Genomic DNA, 20,917 nt, shown 5'->3' on the forward strand with positions numbered 1-20,917 from the left:
CTATCCAAGCTTATGGGCCTGAAAGTATATAGATATAAGTATGAGGGTTGTGAACCATAGAAATTAGAGTGTATACACTATATTTTCAGTGGCTTTACACCTATATAAGGCTCAAATCTTTCAGATACAAAAAGTTTTCTGGGGGGGTACCCTCCCTACCCTATGTGCCTGATAAGAATCTTGCCCCCTATCAGAGCCATTTTTTTGGTAGAAACTCTAGTGTGCTAGTTTTATTAATTAAGTGACCAGGCATATCACAGAGGACATTTTGTCGAAGATTGACAGGTCACGGGTGACTCACCATGAATCTTCTAGGCCTTTCTACCTGTATGCTTACATATCATTCAGAACACTGTAGAATATACTAGATATATTCATTGTAGTATATATACTAAAAGCAAGTTTAGTGTTGGGCATTGCTTGCCCTAACGCACAAGATCTCTAACCAGAGTGTGATTGCAAACTTATTGCTGGTTTTGATCCCATGGCACCTTGGATCAACACTTATTTCAACACAGTGTGTCTTAACTTAGGCTTTAAAATGTGCATCAAGACCCTGAGCTTACTTCCTGGCATTGTACTAGTAAATTTCCAGTACACACAGCACATTTTCTTTAGGATGCTTTTGCAGATTGAAGTTCATTACTAGGAAAACAAAAGAGATTATTATGTTGAGTCAGGCTGAACAGCCTCTCACCCTAATTTCTCATAGTCACAGATATGAATATTCCTCAACTGCGGCTATCATCACTAATTGGCAGCAACTAGCCTTGTGGATATACATATCATATTGGGGTAATTACTAATAGTAGTAGGTTTCCAACTTGAAGCTGAGTTTAGGTGACATCCTGTAATAGATTAAATCAACACAAAATCGAGGGACGGACCATCTGGCAGACGATGGTTAGCTGTGCCTTCGGAGCTAGAGAACGAACAATCATCTGCCGCCAGTGGTACTCGAACGCACGGCGAATGCACTAATCAAATCAATGTAAGGGTGACTCACCGTGACTGAGTCACCTTTTCTTTTACTCTCACCTCTTACTTTCATGCAAGAGGAGGGACGTCATGCTGCATTCTGCTAACATGTCACCGCTGGCCACGGCCAGCGTCTTTCTCGGTTCAGCAACGGAGAACCGGCGCTTGGCGCTCCCGACGACATCGCACGCCAGACGAATGCCAATGCGGGGTAGGCAATGCGGTGTGGGTGACGGCGCGGAGCATGTTGTATGGTGCACCAATCATTCTTCTGGCCATCCGCACTTCGACTGACGGCATTAGTTTTAGGGTATAAAACTGGCCGGGGGACAGCTCGCGTCTTCAGTGTTACTCGGTGCGTGTCCGAGTCCTGCCTTCTGGTTTACTGACTGTGCTGACGGGAACGTAGACGATGCGCGCGATTGCACACTCAGTCGTCAGCTTCCTGCTCTCGTTCTCCCTCAGTCTCCCTCCCGCTGCTGAACCGCCGCTCGACCTCTCCTCGCTGGACTTGTCCGCATTCAGCAACCTTGACCCGTCGATTCAGGCGGTCAACATCCACATCCTCGCGGGTACTCCGCCGAATCCGCTCAACGGGAACTTCGACGACGAGAAATGCTCCCCTGCGCAGGTGACGGCTATCCGCAATGGCATCGTCGACGCGCGCAACATGGCGACTGGTGCGATAGCGCTGCTGAAGCCGAAGGACATGAACAAGAGTAACGGGTTCTTCTGGATCTTCGGCGGCTCCACGGTCGACCCCGCAATCATCACCAAGCACTTCTCCTTCGTGCTCAGGCTCGGCACGGCGGACGAAATCACGTCGACAAAGAAATATGAAAACAGCAAGACGGATCTTATCTTCACGTGCATTCCACCGACGGCCCCGAAGGCAACCTCTGCATATGCGAACACCCAGAACATCGGCCGGCAGAAGTCAGTTCTCAACCTCATCCGGCTGTCGCCGACAGGGCTTGCGGTGCGTTTCTTGCCCTTGTCGCGGTGTCGGCTCATCGGTTGACAGAACACGGAATCGTACACAATCGCTGCCGCGCGCGTGAAGACGTCTGGCCAGATCCAAGACGGCTTCCCCGTGAAGCAAGTCGGCACGCTGTCGGTCCCCGCGCCGCCACTCGCTTTCACGATCGTTCATGAGGTGCAACACGCTGATCCGCTGATGGATAACCCTGCAACAGACCACCTTGTCGATGAGAAGGGCGGGACCGGCGCGCGCGCGTACGGCTTCCAGCAAATTATGCACGAGTTGTCCAAGGACCAGAAGGCGCGCAATCCGCAGAACTATGCGTTCTTTGGCTTACTGGTGCGTTGTCGCTCGGTAGTAACATTCTACTGATCGCTTTCAAGGCCGCGTCTAACCCGGAGTTGTTCGTGCCCAACTGCTACATCGGCGACGCGCCCCTCAGCCTCGCGCCACTCTTAATCGCCGGTCGTCTCCGGATGCAGACGTCGCTCGGGCCGGACACATGCCACACCACGGTCCCCGGGGCGTGCGCCGCCTGCAAGAAGATTATCAAGGGCATTCCCGGTGATGTCAAGCTGCCCAACTTCGACCCCGATTCCACGTAGGTTGCGCGAAGGCGTTGTTCGTAAAGCTCAGAACGACCTTGGTACCATCCTTGCTAACAACAAGTTTTTGTACAATGTGTGTAATTGAAATAAAAAGACGACTTATCAATAAAACACTCCATTGAATAATTTGAATTTCAAACAAGACTTAGATAGGCGGCCGAGGATCCAGCTGGGACGCCGGGCCCACGGTGACCAAAGAATTCCAGAAAGGAGCTACAAGAAAGTGCAGCCCAGCCTGAGGGTAAGAAGACCATTGTTAGAGAGGGTTGTCGCTGCTGTGCAGTAAACATATAAGTAGGCGAAAAGCCTTCTATTGATAGCATTAGGTCTGGAATATTGACTATTTTAACCGGGGAATCCACCCTTTCCCGTTCGCGTCCAAGATCTGAATCGGTGACTTTCGCTGTCGCAGGGCGTCCGACCACCGTACGAACGTGCTATATCGAATGTCATGGCTACTCAAGTAATGAATGTCCACTTTCAAAGAGAACGCATCAAGTACGCACGCGTTGGTAGGCCAGACGATGGTGGAGATGTGGAGTTCTCGCAGCGCGGGCAGCCGGTCCAGCGCCGCCTGGAACTGCGCGGCGGCGAATATCTGGTTCCACGTCTTGTCTGCGCGCGTCTCAGGGGACTGGATGGGCTGCGCGCCGTGTCCGCACACCCAGTTTGATTAATTAAAAAATTTCTCATGTCAGACCATACCCCCGCTTGCACGCCTCGCTCCAACGCTAAGTCGCGCTCGCTCGCCAAGTCGCGCGAGCGAGAGCCCCCTCTAATATAGTGCTTTGGCTGCGTGCACGGACCTCAAGAAAGTCACGAGGTAAACTCTAGTGGGGGAGAAATTTTGGATTATCGGGGCTGTTTCGGGCCATCTCGGGGCTGTCTCGGGCGCGCATAAGGCAGAGTCCTTCTCGGGCTCTTCGGGCAGGCATTGGTAGGGTACAAAGTCATGCATTTCACTAAGTGCTTCCAGACACGCTAATTAAGCACGCGACGCGACGCGTTTGACGCCATCAAACTGAGCGCATTCCCTCCAGCTCCTTCAAATCCAACTCCAGCGCGGCAGCACAGTGGGCTCCACTGCGCCGGTTGCCCTGCTCGTCGTCCCGTTTGCATGCCTCCGGCGGCTCGGACCTGCAAAAAAATGAGCTTTGAATTGCGCAGAATGAGCCCAAAATGTACCTCCAATGTGTCCATCAAAACCAGCGCGGAAGGGCGAAAAGCGGTATATATCGGCGAAGGCGGGATGGGCCGGGGGATGGCGAAGGCCGGACACAACCCGTCAAGCCGCATAAAGAGGGGCAAGACGGCAGTGGCGCGAACGCGAGGCGCTATGCCACGATGCGATGTCAAAGGCTAAGTAGAGCTTGATGCCGGCGTAGCAAGATCAGCGCTGGGCGATAAATGACAATGGCAAGAGGAGAGGTGGACGGAGCAAGTGGGTCTGGCCAGACCAAGGCCAGCGAGCGCCGAGCAAGCCGATATCGAGGTTGTGATGCGTGCAGCAGCGGCGAGGGATGTCGGCATCCGGCGTATGTCCGACTCGGAGAACCGCGGCTGTGTGGGGCCCGAAACACCAATGTAACCGGCAGCCCGCAAGGACCAATGCCGACGTCGGGGAAAGATGCGGGTGGGCAGCGGCAGGGAACATGCCATGACAGCGGCTGGGAATCCATGGGATGGCAGAGCATGGCCTTCGGATAGGATGGTTCGTGCCGAGACGGATGAGCACGTCGTGAGGAAATGAAGCGCCCGGCGAGCCTTCGACAGAGAGTGCCGTGAGAAGGAAGTGAGGGTGGCAGAGATGCCGAGGGTGGCGAAAGCACACCACCACGTTGGCCGGGAGGAGACGGAACCGGGCGACACTAGGCTGGGATCAGTGGCTTTGAGGTTGGCAGGGAGGCTGAGACAGAAGAGCGCGTCGTCTGGGATCAGACAAGAGTGCAGTCAAGCTGTCACGACAGGGAGCGGGATGCGAGGGGAGCAGCCCGGTCTGGGCATGAAGTGAAGCCGCGTCGGATGATGTGAGCAGCGAGGGCTGCGAGGCCGTGTCGGGGAGTGTCGTGTGTCGGGATGAGAGGGCAGTGGGGATGCCGCGGACGGCACATCAGAGAGGGTGGTGATGTTGGGAGGCGACGCCGGATCGGGAGGACACTGGGCTCGGGTCACGACCATGGTCAACCCATGGTGTCGAGAACTTTGATGGCCGGGCGGGACGCGCGCCTCTCCGGCGGCTCGACCCTGGAAAAAAGTCAGTGTTGAATCCCAAAATAAAACAGTAAAAACGCACCCAAAAATACCATCAAATGATGGGATCAGTGATCCAGTGCACGGCAGGTCCAAGAAAAAAAACAGGGCAAGGTCAAGCTCGGCCAGGCGATGGTGGACAGCCGATGCGGCAGCCACTGAGTGATAGGACATGACATCACTATGCCAGCAGTCGGGACGTCATTATGGCCGCAATGGCAGCACGGGGCAACAACTCTGGGTGAACCACGGTGCCGAGAAAGTTGATAGCCGGGCGGGACATAGGCCTCCGGCGGCTTGACCCTGCGAGAAAGTAAGCTTTGAATCCCGAAAATAAAGGGCCAAAACACACCCAAATAATACCATCAATAATTGATGATATCATTGATCCGGATCACGGCATGCGTGAGCGCAAAGTGATTCGAACAGACTCCAAGCTGACCGAAGATCAGTGAGCATTCATAAGAACATATATCAATACTCACTTGAGCGCAGAGCAGCATGACATCGCAGGCCCCTGGCAGCAAAGCCTAATGAAAAAGTAAGCCGATGTGAACGCTGATACAACAAGAAATGTGCTTACGTAAGCGCCTAATGCGGCACAATGATGCGCCATCACCACGTGTACGCAAGACGTGATAGCGCTGGCGAGGGCTCGACGCAGCTACGACAAGGTACTGTTGAAGTGTCTCATTAGCAATAATAAAATGGCGCCGAAATGGACATACAAACAACATCTCTGCATCCAAGCAGAGGTTCCCCCTCAAAGTTGATGTCCATCGTGCTAACGCGGCACTGGAGATAGGTCACAACGGCAAGGGAAGCAGTAGTACATCAACTCACCAGTGAAAAGCACCCGAGAATAGATTCCCCGCATTCACCATGGGTATTTGAGGTGATGGGCGGGCAACAAGGATCCGGGGCGGCGGCGGCGACAGCAGAACAATGTGCTGGCAACAGGTCATCATCAACGGCAATGCAGGAGGCACTGAATGGACTTACAACCACGTCAGTGTCCGACCAAAGGCCTGGCTTCCCCATCGAAGGTCGGTGTCAAAAAATGGGTTGAGGAAGGGCCAGTGGCGCAGGAGCGAAGCCAGCTGCAACTCGGCGGGCCACTGGAATGAGGGTCAGAGAGGAATATGGACGGTTAGAGGGATGCAGACGTACTCGTGTGTTGCTCGCTGCCAGCTCTGGGACCAAGATGGCGATGGCGAAGGCAGCCTCGGGCGGACAACCACCTGTGTCGGCGTCAGCAAGAGAGAAATGTGAACAGATGAGAGCTCACCAATCCTATGCTTGCCAGCGGAGCGGATGCGCGAGGGTGTTGGCGCGCATGAAGGGATGGTGGTGGAGTGAAGACAAGCAGGGTCCAGGCTCGTGACCTTGTTGATGATATGATGGATGCCCGGAAATCACGTCCACCCGCGGACATCACATTCTCATCATCATTCGTGCTGTCACGGCCATGTGCTCGGTCAGGGTTGGTGGTGAGTGCTAGATTTGTTGTCAGTTGGTGGAAACAAGGTGGAAATAGCACAAGAGTAGGGGAGTCCCAACGACTACGCCAGCAGAGGCCCTAGGAACAGAGCTGCCATGCAAGAAGACTATTTTTAGACACATGGCGGCAGGTGGAGCGAGCGTTGATAAAGCGGTGCGGTGGTTGCCAAGGCGGCGGCGGCAATGACGCCGTATTTTTATAACAGACCCGGGGTGTTGGTTGCCTTGGGCCCACTCTCAGGGATGGCGGCATCGAGGGAGTTGTTGTCGGGTTGCCAAGACGGCATAGTTCAAGAAAATGATGGCGTGTCATCCGCAGCGGAAATGATGGTGGTTGCTAACACGGGGCGACCGGCGGACAGTCGGCATTACATGATGCGTTAGGAATGTCGGTGGTGTTGGTCGCGTTGGCCAGCCTATGAGCGACGGGGAGCAAGTATTCATGATGGCGTGTCACTGGCAGGAACCCGAAAATGATCAGTGTCGCCGACTTGGGGTTGATAGAGTCAGCAATGGATGCACGCAATAAGTACCATGCATGCGGAACTTCGGCGCAGTGAGGCGAGTTGCATGAAGCCCCAGGCTGAGTTGAACTTGAATGAGAATCGTACCATCTGGCCCGGGCCACCGGCATTCAAACTATATTTAATTTAGCTGTTATGAAAGTGTCAGGGAAACGAATGGAAGCACGGATAGTGCACTCAGGGTTCACCGAAATGATGCTCAGGGTCCTCCGTGCTGGTTACATGGAAGAGAAGCAGCCCACGGTGGCAGCGGTTGATAGCCGAGGCCGTGGGGGTGGACGTGATCTAATCCCTACTGGCTCAAGCACTCATGGTCTCCTGCTCAAGCTGGCCTTGCCGTGTGCTGGTTTTGCCCTCCCACCTTTCTATCCTTTTTCTTCATCAATTAGTCAAATTTCCCTTTTTGATGCCCCTCAACCGCAGATTTCCCGCGAAAACGACGCGTTTGTCGTGTCAGACTCGCTGGATTTTCCTCAACCCGAGTCGTCAGCTTTTCAGAAACATCACCACTGACGCTGCAATCCAAATCCGGCAATTGCACCGGTACGACTCGGACTCGTGACTTTCCAGGCCTTGGGACAAACTCAATTCAGGGAAGTTCTATATTTTTCTTGAGTCTACCTACCCAGCGACACCCGAGCCTTATCGCCGCCCGCGATCCAACGCAGCAAAAGGCAAAAGAGTCCATTTCACGCAAAGAGGTCGAGGCACAATGAGTCCTGCAGAGATATATTAATAGCTGTAACCATTTGCCCAGAAGGGTCGCAATCGGCACAAGTCCCCCGCCGCCCAGAATGCGCCGCTGATCCCTTAGAAACGGACAGCTGTCCATTTTGGAGAAGTGTCGCAAACACGGGCCGTGTTCTCTAAGCGAGCTCCACAGCCTGGACCGGGCGGAGGTTATAAAAGGCTGCACGGCCTTCAAATCTCGCGCATCTCTCTCTCTTTCCCTCCCCCATCTTCTCTCGCTCTCGCTCTCGCTCTCGCTTTCGTCGTTGACTTCGCGTGCTCTTGGACGAGTGTCGGGTTATCGTTGGCATTGGGGATGAACTACTTCCTGGTGAGTTGGTCATCGTCGTCGTCGTCGGCGTTACTCACCGTCGTCCAGTTTGCCTGCCATCCAGTGTCTGTCATCGCCCTTGTCTCAAAGTCATCCTTCGGATTCCTTCCATTTGGCGTTTTGCTCGCTTATCTCTTCACAGCGCCCAGCCTCACCTCGCTAGACCGTCCGTCCCGTTGTACCTCTCGATCTATAGCGCCTGCCCCCGCTGGCGCTGCTTGCCCGTGGCCCGTCGGTGGATGTCGCTTATGGAAGCCGCTGGCGGCTTCGTTGACGAGCTTCTCGCTGGTCTGCCCCCCTTTCGGAGACTATTCTCGGTGAGTGATGTCCTCCGTGGTTCGTGCTCGCGTGCTTACGGTCGGGACCAGCCTTTGGAGGGCTATCATCAACGTGGAGATAGGCCCGCGGGCAGTATTGCGACTTGCGAGCGGGGGGAGAAGCGAGAAGTGGTTGACCTTTAGCACGTGCTCGGGTCTTCGCACCCAAGCGCCGAATCTCTCGTCCCACGCTTACTCTCCCTGACCCTTGCCATCGCTGGCGCTGCCCTCCGTTGCCCGTCGGTTCACGTCGCTGCGCTCGCCTCGTCCTCGCTGTTTCCGCCGACTGATGCTTTGGTGAGTGAACACCTTCGTCTTGCTCGTGTGCTTACCGTCGTTAGCGGTGTCGTCAACGTGGACATCGACGCTTGTTGGAGGCGCCCTTGTCGAGTAGTTCATCACCCTCGCTGCCGCTCCCCGTCGGTGGATGGCGCTCATCGAAGCTTCTGCCCGCTTCGTCGACGAGCTTCTCGCTGCCAATGGTTTGGAGTCTCTTCCCGAGTGCTGGTCAAAGGTGAGTCGTGGCCTTCATAGTTCTTGCTTGTGTGCTTACCATCCGAGTCGTTACCAGGTCTTGGAATGCTGTCGTCGACGTCGAGTCGTGGACCTTGGAGGTGCGTGGTTAGCTTCACCCATGGGAATACACATGCTTATCGTTCGTCGTAGATCTCTGCTTGTAGTGTTCTCCGCTGACCGTTTCCCTGCTTCAAGTTGTTGGAGGCGCCCTTGGGGACTGGTTTTGTGGTGCTTTTTGCTGTCCATCAGCTTGGAGACTATCCATTTAGCCATGTTTCGCCGACGCTTCCCGTGTTTCCACCCAACGTGCTGGCCAAAGGTGAGTCATGACCTTGGTCGTTCTGCTCGTGTGCTTACCGTTGTTGCCAGGCCTTCGAGTGCTGTCGTCAACGTCGATCCTGGTGGGTTAGCCTCCTCGTTGTCCATAACCTGCTGACTATTCATTAGTAATGCGTCGTAGACGACCTTCTCGCCGTTTCCGCCCAAAGTCCTGGCGAAAGGTGCGTCATCACTATCGTGTTTCATGCTCGTGTGCTTATGGTTCTTGCTCAGAGTGCCATTGTCGCCGGCGTTGACGCTATCAGCGAAGGTGAGTGGTTATCCCCGCACATTGGATATTTGTGCTGACTGTTCCATGTAGCCCGCTTCTCTCCCCGTTGCTTGCATGCCCCGTTTGCCGTTGGTGAGTCTGCGCGGTTGCGCGCATTGTTTGTTGCTCACTAACTTGTTTATCGTGTCCCTCAAAGCATTCCCGCTCGTGCGTTCAGTTGTCCGCTCATCGTTAAATACGACGGTGTGCTGCCTAGACGGTGGGGTCAGCGTTCCCTTGCGACCGATCTCTTGTTGGGCTTACGAGTTTCTTAGCCCTCTTTGCCGTTTTCCGCCCTTGAAACTCGGCCACTGCGCAGACTTCTTTTGTGCCGGTGCTGCTGTGCTTGCCGGCGCGTTCTTACGGCTTGCTGTCCGGATCCACGGCAGCCCCAAGGTGCTCGCTTATTCCCGCCCTCGACAAAGCTGACTGGCCCTCCCAGCGCGAGTTTGCCGTGAACGGCCTCGCAGGTACAGCCATCATCGGAGATGTCACGGCCACTGACGGCCTTTGCGGCTGGACCTGCGCAGTGGGTGCGGGAGGCGGCTTAGGCGGCTTCGGGTGTGTTGAGCGGGACGGTTGGTCGACGTAGATAGTGTCTCCCGCGTTAGATAGGTTTGGCGTGTGCGTTGGCGGCCGCGGCGTGCCATTTACGTTTGCGGCAGCATGAGCCGCTTGCCTTGGGGCCGTAGCACTGGCACGGGCCGGGGCCGAACGGTGAGCGGGGGCGGGGCGGGCAAGTCGGTCAGTAGACGAGCGCGGGAGAGGGAGAAGGAGAAGGACACAAGCGAATAAGCGAAATAAGCGAACACGTGTGCCACGTCACGCTCGCTCACGCTGTCTCCGGTCTCCTTCTTCCGCTTCTCTCCCCACCTTAGGCTGCCATTCCCCGCCCGCGTGTGTTGTGCTGGCGCGGCTCGGGTGCGCTCACTTGCCCCCGCTCACGTCGTCGGCCGCGAATCATGATGCTGTGTGGTTGGCGCGGGGAAAGACCGTACCGGGGTGTGGCTGTGGCGGGTCTAGGCCTCCTCGGGGTCTTCTCTTACCGGTGTACGCAGAGAGTGTTGAATGCAATCGTGGTTCTGGGGCTCGTCGCGCGGCGCCTGCATCGTCTCGGGTCCTTCGCATCCTCTCGACGCCGCGCTTCCCGCCGGAGCTGGAGCAACAGATCTTCGAAGCTGTCGCCTTGTTGTACCCGGAGAACATTCGTCGCGTCGGTGCCAGTGCGCATCCCCCCTTCTCGTTGACTGACTGCGCTGACGGGAACGTAGACGATGCGCGCACGATTGCACACTCAGTCATCAGCTTCCTGCTCTCGTTCTCCCTCAGTCTCCCTCCCGCTGCTGAACCGCCGCTCGACCTCTCCTCGGCGATTCAGGCGGTCAACATCCACATCCTCGCGGGTACTCCGCCGAATCCGCTCAACGGGAACTTCGACGACGAGAAATGCTCCCCTGCGCAGGTGACGGCTATCCGCAATGGCATCGTCGACGCGCGCAACATGGCGACTGGTGCGATAGCGCTGCTGAAGCCGAAGGACATGAACAAGAGTAACGGGTTCTTCTGGATCTTCGGCGGCTCCACGGTCGACCCCGCAATCATCACCAAGCACTTCTCCTTCGTGCTCAGGCTCGGCACGGCGGACGAAATCACGTCGACAAAGAAATATGAAAACAGCAAGACGGATCTTATCTTCACGTGCATTCCACCGACGGCCCCGAAGGCAACCTCTGCATATGCGAACACCCAGAACATCGGCCGGCAGAAGTCAGTTCTCAACCTCATCCGGCTGTCGCCGACAGGGCTTGCGGTGCGTTTCTTGCCCTTGTCGCGGTGGCGACTCATTGGTTGACAGAACACGGAATCGTACACAGTCGCTGCCGCGCGCGTGAAGGCGTCTGGCCAGATCCAAGACGGCTTCCCCGTGAAGCAAGTCGGCACGCTGTCGGTCCCCGCGCCGCCACTCGCTTTCACGATCGTTCATGAGGTGCAACACGCTGATCCGCTGATGGACAACCCTGCAACAGACCACCTTGTCGATGAGAAGGGCGGCACCGGGCGCGCGCACGGCTTCCAGCAAATTATGCACGAGTTGTCCAAGGACCAGAAGGCGCGCAATCCGCAGAACTATGCGTTCTTTGGCTTACTGGTGCGTTGTCGCTCGGTAGTAACATTCTACTGATCGCTTTCAAGGCCGCGTCTAACCCGGAGTTGTTCGTGCCCAACTGCTACATCGGCGACGCGCCCCTCAGCCTCGCGCCACTCTTAATCGCCGGTCGTCTCCGGATGCAGACGCCGCTCGGGCCGGACACATGCCACACCACGGTCCCCGGGGCGTGCGCCGCCTGCAAGAAAATTATCAAGGGCATTCCCGGTGATGTCAAGCTGCCCAACTTCGACCCCGATTCCACGTAGGTTGCGCGAAGGCGTTGTTCGTAAAGCTCAGAACGACCTTGGTACCATCCTTGCTAACAACAAGTTTTTGTACAATGTGTGTAATTGAAATAAAAAGACGACTTATCAATAAAACACTCCATTGAATAATTTGAATTTCAAACAAGACTTAGATAGGCGGCCGAGGATCCAGCTGGGACGCCGGGCCCACGGTGAGTCGGTGACCAAAGAATTCCAGAAAGGAGCTACAAGAAAGTGCAGCCCAGCCTGAGGGTAAGAAGACCATTGTTAGAGAGGGTTGTCGCTGCTGTGCAGTAAACATATAAGTAGGCGAAAAGCCTTCTATTGATAGCATTAGGTCTGGAATATTGACTATTTTAACCGGGGAATCCACCCTTTCCCGTTCGCGTCCAAGATCTGAATCGGTGACTTTCGCTGTCGCAGGGCGTCCGACCACCGTACGAACGTGCTATATCGAATGTCATGGCTACTCAAGTAATGAATGTCCACTTTCAAAGAGAACGCATCAAGTACGCACGCGTTGGTAGGCCAGACGATGGTGGAGATGTGGAGTTCTCGCAGCGCGGGCAGCCGGTCCAGCGCCGCCTGGAACTGCGCGGCGGCGAATATCTGGTTCCACGTCTTGTCTGCGCGCGTCTCAGGGGACTGGATGGGCTGCGCGCCGTGTCCGCACACCCAGTTTGATTAATTAAAAAATTTCTCATGTCAGACCATACCCCCGCTTGCACGCCTCGCTCCAACGCTAAGTCGCGCTCGCTCGCCAAGTCGCGCGAGCGAGAGCCCCTCTAATATAGTGCTTTGGCTGCGTGCACGGACCTCAAGAAAGTCACGAGGTAAACTCTAGTGGGGGAGAAATTTTGGATTATCGGGGCTGTTTCGGGCCATCTCGGGGCTGTCTCGGGCGCGCATAAGGCAGAGTCCTTCTCGGGCTCTTCGGGCAGGCATTGGTAGGGTACAAAGTCATGCATTTCACTAAGTGCTTCCAGACACGCTAATTAAGCACGCGACGCGACGCGTTTGACGCCATCAAACTGAGCGCATTCCCTCCAGCTCCTTCAAATCCAACTCCAGCGCGGCAGCACAGTGGGCTCCACTGCGCCGGTTGCCCTGCTCGTCGTCCCGTTTGCATGCCTCCGGCGGCTCGGACCTGCAAAAAAATGAGCTTTGAATTGCGCAGAATGAGCCCAAAATGTACCTCCAATGTGTCCATCAAAACCAGCGGAAGGGCGAAAAGCGGTATATATCGGCGAAGGCGGGATGGGCCGGGGATGGCGAAGGCCGGACACAACCCGTCAAGCCGCATAAAGAGGGGCAAGACGGCAGTGGCGCGAACGCGAGGCGCTATGCCACGATGCGATGTCAAAGGCTAAGTAGAGCTTGATGCCGGCGTAGCAAGATCAGCGCTGGGCGATAAATGACAATGGCAAGAGGAGAGGTGGACGGAGCAAGTGGGTCTGGCCAGACCAAGGCCAGCGAGCGCCGAGCAAGCCGATATCGAGGTTGTGATGCGTGCAGCAGCGGCGAGGGATGTCGGCATCCGGCGTATGTCCGACTCGGAGAACCGCGGCTGTGTGGGGCCCGAAACACCAATGTAACCGGCAGCCCGCAAGGACCAATGCCGACGTCGGGGAAAGATGCGGGTGGGCAGCGGCAGGGAACATGCCATGACAGCGGCTGGGAATCCATGGGATGGCAGAGCATGGCCTTCGGATAGGATGGTTCGTGCCGAGACGGATGAGCACGTCGTGAGGAAATGAAGCGCCGGCGAGCCTTCGACAGAGAGTGCCGTGAGAAGGAAGTGAGGGTGGCAGAGATGCCGAGGGTGGCGAAAGCACACCACCACGTTGGCCGGGAGGAGACGGAACGCGGGCGACACTAGGCTGGGATCAGTGGCTTTGAGGTTGGCAGGGAGGCTGAGACAGAAGAGCGCGTCGTCTGGGATCAGACAAGAGTGCAGTCAAGCTGTCACGACAGGGAGCGGGATGCGAGGGGAGCAGCCCGGTCTGGGCATGAAGTGAAGCCGCGTCGGATGATGTGAGCAGCGAGGGCTGCGAGGCCGTGTCGGGGAGTGTCGTGTGTCGGGATGAGAGGGCAGTGGGGATGCCGCGGACGGCACATCAGAGAGGGTGGTGATGTTGGGAGGCGACGCCGGATCGGGAGGACACTGGGCTCGGGTCACGACCATGGTCAACCCATGGTGTCGAGAACTTTGATGGCCGGGCGGGACGCGCGCCTCCGGCGGCTCGACCCTGGAAAAAAGTCAGTGTTGAATCCCAAAATAAAACAGTAAAAACGCACCCAAAAATACCATCAAATGATGGGATCAGTGATCCAGTGCACGGCAGGTCCAAGAAAAAAAACAGGGCAAGGTCAAGCTCGGCCAGGCGATGGTGGACAGCCGATGCGGCAGCCACTGAGTGATAGGACATGACATCACTATGCCAGCAGTCGGGACGTCATTATGGCCGCAATGGCAGCACGGGGCAACAACTCTGGGTGAACCACGGTGCCGAGAAAGTTGATAGCCGGGCGGGACATAGGCCTCCGGCGGCTTGACCCTGCGAGAAAGTAAGCTTTGAATCCCGAAAATAAAGGGCCAAAACACACCCAAATAATACCATCAATAATTGATGATATCATTGATCCGGATCACGGCATGCGTGAGCGCAAAGTGATTCGAACAGACTCCAAGCTGACCGAAGATCAGTGAGCATTCATAAGAACATATATCAATACTCACTTGAGCGCAGAGCAGCATGACATCGCAGGCCCCTGGCAGCAAAGCCTAATGAAAAAGTAAGCCGATGTGAACGCTGATACAACAAGAAATGTGCTTACGTAAGCGCCTAATGCGGCACAATGATGCGCCATCACCACGTGTACGCAAGACGTGATAGCGCTGGCGAGGGCTCGACGCAGCTACGACAAGGTACTGTTGAAGTGTCTCATTAGCAATAATAAAATGGCGCCGAAATGGACATACAAACAACATCTCTGCATCCAAGCAGAGGTTCCCCCTCAAAGTTGATGTCCATCGTGCTAACGCGGCACTGGAGATAGGTCACAACGGCAAGGGAAGCAGTAGTACATCAACTCACCAGTGAAAAGCACCCGAGAATAGATTCCCCGCATTCACCATGGGTATTTGAGGTGATGGGCGGGCAACAAGGATCCGGGGCGGCGGCGGCGACAGCAGAACAATGTGCTGGCAACAGGTCATCATCAACGGCAATGCAGGAGGCACTGAATGGACTTACAACCACGTCAGTGTCCGACCAAAGGCCTGGCTTCCCCATCGAAGGTCGGTGTCAAAAAATGGGTTGAGGAAGGGCCAGTGGCGCAGGAGCGAAGCCAGCTGCAACTCGGCGGGCCACTGGAATGAGGGTCAGAGAGGAATATGGACGGTTAGAGGGATGCAGACGTACTCGTGTGTTGCTCGCTGCCAGCTCTGGGACCAAGATGGCGATGGCGAAGGCAGCCTCGGGCGGACAACCACCTGTGTCGGCGTCAGCAAGAGAGAAATGTGAACAGATGAGAGCTCACCAATCCTATGCTTGCCAGCGGAGCGGATGCGCGAGGGTGTTGGCGCGCATGAAGGGATGGTGGTGGAGTGAAGACAAGCAGGGTCCAGGCTCGTGACCTTGTTGATGATATGATGGATGCCCGGAAATCACGTCCACCCGCGGACATCACATTCTCATCATCATTCGTGCTGTCACGGCCATGTGCTCGGTCAGGGTTGGTGGTGAGTGCTAGATTTGTTGTCAGTTGGTGGAAACAAGGTGGAAATAGCACAAGAGTAGGGGAGTCCCAACGACTACGCCAGCAGAGGCCCTAGGAACAGAGCTGCCATGCAAGAAGACTATTTTTAGACACATGGCGGCAGGTGGAGCGAGCGTTGATAAAGCGGTGCGGTGGTTGCCAAGGCGGCGGCGGCAATGACGCCGTATTTTTATAACAGACCCGGGGTGTTGGTTGCCTTGGGCCCACTCTCAGGGATGGCGGCATCGAGGGAGTTGTTGTCGGGTTGCCAAGACGGCATAGTTCAAGAAAATGATGGCGTGTCATCCGCAGCGGAAATGATGGTGGTTGCTAACACGGGGCGACCGGCGGACAGTCGGCATTACATGATGCGTTAGGAATGTCGGTGGTGTTGGTCGCGTTGGCCAGCCTATGAGCGACGGGGAGCAAGTATTCATGATGGCGTGTCACTGGCAGGAACCCGAAAATGATCAGTGTCGCCGACTTGGGGTTGATAGAGTCAGCAATGGATGCACGCAATAAGTACCATGCATGCGGAACTTCGGCGCAGTGAGGCGAGTTGCATGAAGCCCCAGGCTGAGTTGAACTTGAATGAGAATCGTACCATCTGGCCCGGGCCACCGGCATTCAAACTATATTTAATTTAGCTGTTATGAAAGTGTCAGGGAAACGAATGGAAGCACGGATAGTGCACTCAGGGTTCACCGAAATGATGCTCAGGGTCCTCCGTGCTGGTTACATGGAAGAGAAGCAGCCCACGGTGGCAGCGGTTGATAGCCGAGGCCGTGGGGGTGGACGTGATCTAATCCCTACTGGCTCAAGCACTCATGGTCTCCTGCTCAAGCTGGCCTTGCCGTGTGCTGGTTTTGCCCTCCCACCTTTCTATCCTTTTTCTTCATCAATTAGTCAAATTTCCCTTTTTGATGCCCCTCAACCGCAGATTTCCCGCGAAAACGACGCGTTTGTCGTGTCAGACTCGCTGGATTTTCCTCAACCCGAGTCGTCAGCTTTTCAGAAACATCACCACTGACGCTGCAATCCAAATCCGGCAATTGCACCGGTACGACTCGGACTCGTGACTTTCCAGGCCTTGGGACAAACTCAATTCAGGGAAGTTCTATATTTTTCTTGAGTCTACCTACCCAGCGACACCCGAGCCTTATCGCCGCCCGCGATCCAACGCAGCAAAAGGCAAAAGAGTCCATTTCACGCAAAGAGGTCGAGGCACAATGAGTCCTGCAGAGATATATTAATAGCTGTAACCATTTGCCCAGAAGGGTCGCAATCGGCACAAGTCCCCCGCCGCCCAGAATGCGCCGCTGATCCCTTAGAAACGGACAGCTGTCCATTTTGGAGAAGTGTCGCAAACACGGGCCGTGTTCTCTAAGCGAGCTCCACAGCCTGGACCGGGCGGAGGTTATAAAAGGCTGCACGGCCTTCAAATCTCGCGCATCTCTCTCTCTTTCCCTCCCCCATCTTCTCTCGCTCTCGCTCTCGCTCTCGCTTTCGTCGTTGACTTCGCGTGCTCTTGGACGAGTGTCGGGTTATCGTTGGCATTGGGGATGAACTACTTCCTGGTGAGTTGGTCATCGTCGTCGTCGTCGGCGTTACTCACCGTCGTCCAGTTTGCCTGCCATCCAGTGTCTGTCATCGCCCTTGTCTCAAAGTCATCCTTCGGATTCCTTCCATTTGGCGTTTTGCTCGCTTATCTCTTCACAGCGCCCAGCCTCACCTCGCTAGACCGTCCGTCCCGTTGTACCTCTCGATCTATAGCGCCTGCCCCCGCTGGCGCTGCCCGCCGTGGCCCGTCGGTGGATGTCGCTTATGGAAGCCGCTGGCGGCTTCGTTGACGAGCTTCTCGCTGGTCTGCCCCCCTTTCGGAGACTATTCTCGGTGAGTGATGTCCTCCGTGGTTCGTGCTCGCGTGCTTACGGTCGGGACCAGCCTTTGGAGGGCTATCATCAACGTGGAGATAGGCCCGCGGGCAGTATTGCGACTTGCGAGCGGGGGGAGAAGCGAGAAGTGGTTGACCTTTAGCACGTGCTCGGGTCTTCGCACCCAAGCGCCGAATCTCTCGTCCCACGCTTACTCTCCCTGACCCTTGCCATCGCTGGCGCTGCCCTCCGTTGCCCGTCGGTTCACGTCGCTGCGCTCGCCTCGTCCTCGCTGTTTCCGCCGACTGATGCTTTGGTGAGTGAACACCTTCGTCTTGCTCGTGTGCTTACCGTCGTTAGCGGTGTCGTCAACGTGGACATCGACGCTTGTTGGAGGCGCCCTTGTCGAGTAGTTCATCACCCTCGCTGCCGCTCCCCGTCGGTGGATGGCGCTCATCGAAGCTTCTGCCCGCTTCGTCGACGAGCTTCTCGCTGCCAATGGTTTGGAGTCTCTTCCCGAGTGCTGGTCAAAGGTGAGTCGTGGCCTTCATAGTTCTTGCTTGTGTGCTTACCATCCGAGTCGTTACCAGGTCTTGGAATGCTGTCGTCGACGTCGAGTCGTGGACCTTGGAGGTGCGTGGTTAGCTTCACCCATGGGAATACACATGCTTATCGTTCGTCGTAGATCTCTGCTTGTAGTGTTCTCCGCTGACCGTTTCCCTGCTTCAAGTTGTTGGAGGCGCCCTTGGGGACTGGTTTTGTGGTGCTTTTTGCTGTCCATCAGCTTGGAGACTATCCATTTAGCCATGTTTCGCCGACGCTTCCCGTGTTTCCACCCAACGTGCTGGCCAAAGGTGAGTCATGACCTTGGTCGTTCTGCTCGTGTGCTTACCGTTGTTGCCAGGCCTTCGAGTGCTGTCGTCAACGTCGATCCTGGTGGGTTAGCCTCCTCGTTGTCCATAACCTGCTGACTATTCATTAGTAATGCGTCGTAGACGACCTTCTCGCCGTTTCCGCCCAAAGTCCTGGCGAAAGGTGCGTCATCACTATCGTGTTTCATGCTCGTGTGCTTATGGTTCTTGCTCAGAGTGCCATTGTCGCCGGCGTTGACGCTATCAGCGAAGGTGAGTGGTTATCCCCGCACATTGGATATTTGTGCTGACTGTTCCATGTAGCCCGCTTCTCTCCCCGTTGCTTGCATGCCCCGTTTGCCGTTGGTGAGTCTGCGCGGTTGCGCGCATTGTTTGTTGCTCACTAACTTGTTTATCGTGTCCCTCAAAGCATTCCCGCTCGTGCGTTCAGTTGTCCGCTCATCGTTAAATACGACGGTGTGCTGCCTAGACGGTGGGGTCAGCGTTCCCTTGCGACCGATCTCTTGTTGGGCTTACGAGTTTCTTAGCCCTCTTTGCCGTTTTCCGCCCTTGAAACTCGGCCACTGCGCAGACTTCTTTTGTGCCGGTGCTGCTGTGCTTGCCGGCGCGTTCTTACGGCTTGCTGTCCGGATCCACGGCAGCCCCAAGGTGCTCGCTTATTCCCGCCCTCGACAAAGCTGACTGGCCCTCCCAGCGCGAGTTTGCCGTGAACGGCCTCGCAGGTACAGCCATCATCGGAGATGTCACGGCCACTGACGGCCTTTGCGGCTGGACCTGCGCAGTGGGTGCGGGAGGCGGCTTAGGCGGCTTCGGGTGTGTTGAGCGGGACGGTTGGTCGACGTAGATAGTGTCTCCCGCGTTAGATAGGTTTGGCGTGTGCGTTGGCGGCCGCGGCGTGCCATTTACGTTTGCGGCAGCATGAGCCGCTTGCCTTGGGGCCGTAGCACTGGCACGGGCCGGGGCCGAACGGTGAGCGGGGGCGGGGCGGGCAAGTCGGTCAGTAGACGAGCGCGGGAGAGGGAGAAGGAGAAGGAGACAAGCGAATAAGCGAAATAAGCGAACACGTGTGCCACGTCACGCTCGCTCACGCTGTCTCCGGTCTCCTTCTTCCGCTTCTCTCCCCACCTTAGGCTGCCATTCCCCGCCCGCGTGTGTTGTGCTGGCGCGGCTCGGGTGCGCTAACTTGCCCCCGCTCACGTCGTCGGCCGCGAATCATGATGCTGTGTGGTTGGCGCGGGGAAAGACCGTACCGGGGTGTGGCTGTGGCGGGTCTAGGCCTCCTCGGGGTCTTCTCTTACCGGTGTACGCAGAGAGTGTTGAATGCAATCGTGGTTCTGGGGCTCGTCGCGCGGCGCCTGCATCGTCTCGGGTCCTTCGCATCCTCTCGACGCCGCGCTTCCCGCCGGAGCTGGAGCAACAGATCTTCGAAGCTGTCGCCTTGTTGTACCCGGAGAACATTCGTCGCGTCGGTGCCAGTGCGCATCCCCCCTTCTCGTTGACTGACTGCGCTGACGGGAACGTAGACGATGCGCGCACGATTGCACACTCAGTCATCAGCTTCCTGCTCTCGTTCTCCCTCAGTCTCCCTCCCGCTGCTGAACCGCCGCTCGACCTCTCCTCGGCGATTCAGGCGGTCAACATCCACATCCTCGCGGGTACTCCGCCGAATCCGCTCAACGGGAACTTCGACGACGAGAAATGCTCCCCTGCGCAGGTGACGGCTATCCGCAATGGCATCGTCGACGCGCGCAACATGGCGACTGGTGCGATAGCGCTGCTGAAGCCGAAGGACATGAACAAGAGTAACGGGTTCTTCTGGATCTTCGGCGGCTCCACGGTCGACCCCGCAATCATCACCAAGCACTTCTCCTTCGTGCTCAGGCTCGGCACGGCGGACGAAATCACGTCGACAAAGAAATATGAAAACAGCAAGACGGATCTTATCTTCACGTGCATTCCACCGACGGCCCCGAAGGCAACCTCTGCATATGCGAACACCCAGAACATCGGCCGGCAGAAGTCAGTTCTCAACCTCATCCGGCTGTCGCCGACAGGGCTTGCGGTGCGTTTCTTGCCCTTGTCGCGGTGGCGACTCATTGGTTGACAGAACACGGAATCGTACACAGTCGCTGCCGCGCGCGTGAAGGCGTCTGGCCAGATCCAAGACGGCTTCCCCGTGAAGCAAGTCGGCACGCTGTCGGTCCCCGCGCCGCCACTCGCTTTCACGATCGTTCATGAGGTGCAACACGCTGATCCGCTGATGGACAACCCTGCAACAGACCACCTTGTCGATGAGAAGGGCGGCACCGGCGCGCGCGCGTACGGCTTCCAGCAAATTATGCACGAGTTGTCCAAGGACCAGAAGGCGCGCAATCCGCAGAACTATGCGTTCTTTGGCTTACTGGTGCGTTGTCGCTCGGTAGTAACATTCTACTGATCGCTTTCAAGGCCGCGTCTAACCCGGAGTTGTTCGTGCCCAACTGCTACATCGGCGACGCGCCCCTCAGCCTCGCGCCACTCTTAATCGCCGGTCGTCTCCGGATGCAGACGCCGCTCGGGCCGGACACATGCCACACCACGGTCCCCGGGGCGTGCGCCGCCTGCAAGAAAATTATCAAGGGCATTCCCGGTGATGTCAAGCTGCCCAACTTCGACCCCGATTCCACGTAG

General features: G+C 56.4%; 4 protein-coding genes across 4 annotated transcripts; 3 read left to right on the forward strand and 1 right to left on the reverse strand.

The window, feature by feature from the left end:
• Nucleotides 1–1,390: 1,390 nt before the first annotated feature.
• On the forward strand, nucleotides 1,391–2,565 carry MIND_01236100 (uncharacterized protein; the record flags this gene model as incomplete). The annotated part of the gene is made up of 3 exons (XM_037368855.1): nucleotides 1,391–1,957; nucleotides 2,003–2,299; nucleotides 2,344–2,565. The coding sequence occupies 3 exons, from the start codon at nucleotides 1,391–1,393 to the stop codon at nucleotides 2,563–2,565; spliced, it is 1,086 nt and encodes a 361-aa protein (XP_037214823.1).
• A 2,634-nt stretch (nucleotides 2,566–5,199) lies between these two features.
• On the reverse strand, nucleotides 5,200–5,813 carry MIND_01236200 (uncharacterized protein; the record flags this gene model as incomplete). Its single annotated transcript, XM_037368856.1, has 5 exons — nucleotides 5,662–5,813; nucleotides 5,547–5,613; nucleotides 5,402–5,495; nucleotides 5,304–5,348; nucleotides 5,200–5,255 (listed from the first exon to the last, which is right to left on the reverse strand). The coding sequence occupies exons 1-5, from the start codon at nucleotides 5,784–5,786 to the stop codon at nucleotides 5,200–5,202; spliced, it is 387 nt and encodes a 128-aa protein (XP_037214824.1). The 5' UTR covers nucleotides 5,787–5,813.
• A 2,074-nt stretch (nucleotides 5,814–7,887) lies between these two features.
• Nucleotides 7,888–11,739, forward strand: MIND_01236300 (uncharacterized protein; the record flags this gene model as incomplete). Its single annotated transcript, XM_037368857.1, has 20 exons — nucleotides 7,888–7,902; nucleotides 7,951–8,219; nucleotides 8,271–8,313; nucleotides 8,364–8,516; nucleotides 8,561–8,733; nucleotides 8,791–8,833; nucleotides 8,886–8,900; nucleotides 9,005–9,054; nucleotides 9,105–9,136; nucleotides 9,183–9,235; nucleotides 9,288–9,324; nucleotides 9,376–9,417; nucleotides 9,482–9,492; nucleotides 9,542–9,549; nucleotides 9,600–9,720; nucleotides 9,767–9,885; nucleotides 10,348–10,547; nucleotides 10,596–11,134; nucleotides 11,180–11,473; nucleotides 11,518–11,739. The coding sequence occupies 20 exons, from the start codon at nucleotides 7,888–7,890 to the stop codon at nucleotides 11,737–11,739; spliced, it is 2,439 nt and encodes an 812-aa protein (XP_037214825.1).
• A 5,586-nt stretch (nucleotides 11,740–17,325) lies between these two features.
• Nucleotides 17,326–20,917, forward strand: MIND_01236400 (uncharacterized protein; the record flags this gene model as incomplete). The annotated part of the gene is made up of 17 exons (XM_037368858.1): nucleotides 17,326–17,394; nucleotides 17,539–17,691; nucleotides 17,736–17,908; nucleotides 17,966–18,008; nucleotides 18,180–18,229; nucleotides 18,280–18,311; nucleotides 18,358–18,410; nucleotides 18,463–18,499; nucleotides 18,551–18,592; nucleotides 18,657–18,667; nucleotides 18,717–18,724; nucleotides 18,775–18,895; nucleotides 18,942–19,060; nucleotides 19,523–19,722; nucleotides 19,771–20,309; nucleotides 20,355–20,651; nucleotides 20,696–20,917. The coding sequence occupies 17 exons, from the start codon at nucleotides 17,326–17,328 to the stop codon at nucleotides 20,915–20,917; spliced, it is 2,169 nt and encodes a 722-aa protein (XP_037214826.1).

Source organism: Mycena indigotica, assembly GCF_014461135.1.
Source record: "Mycena indigotica strain 171206Taipei chromosome Unknown Mind.scaff0012, whole genome shotgun sequence".
Lineage (NCBI taxonomy): Eukaryota > Fungi > Basidiomycota > Agaricomycetes > Agaricales > Mycenaceae > Mycena > Mycena indigotica.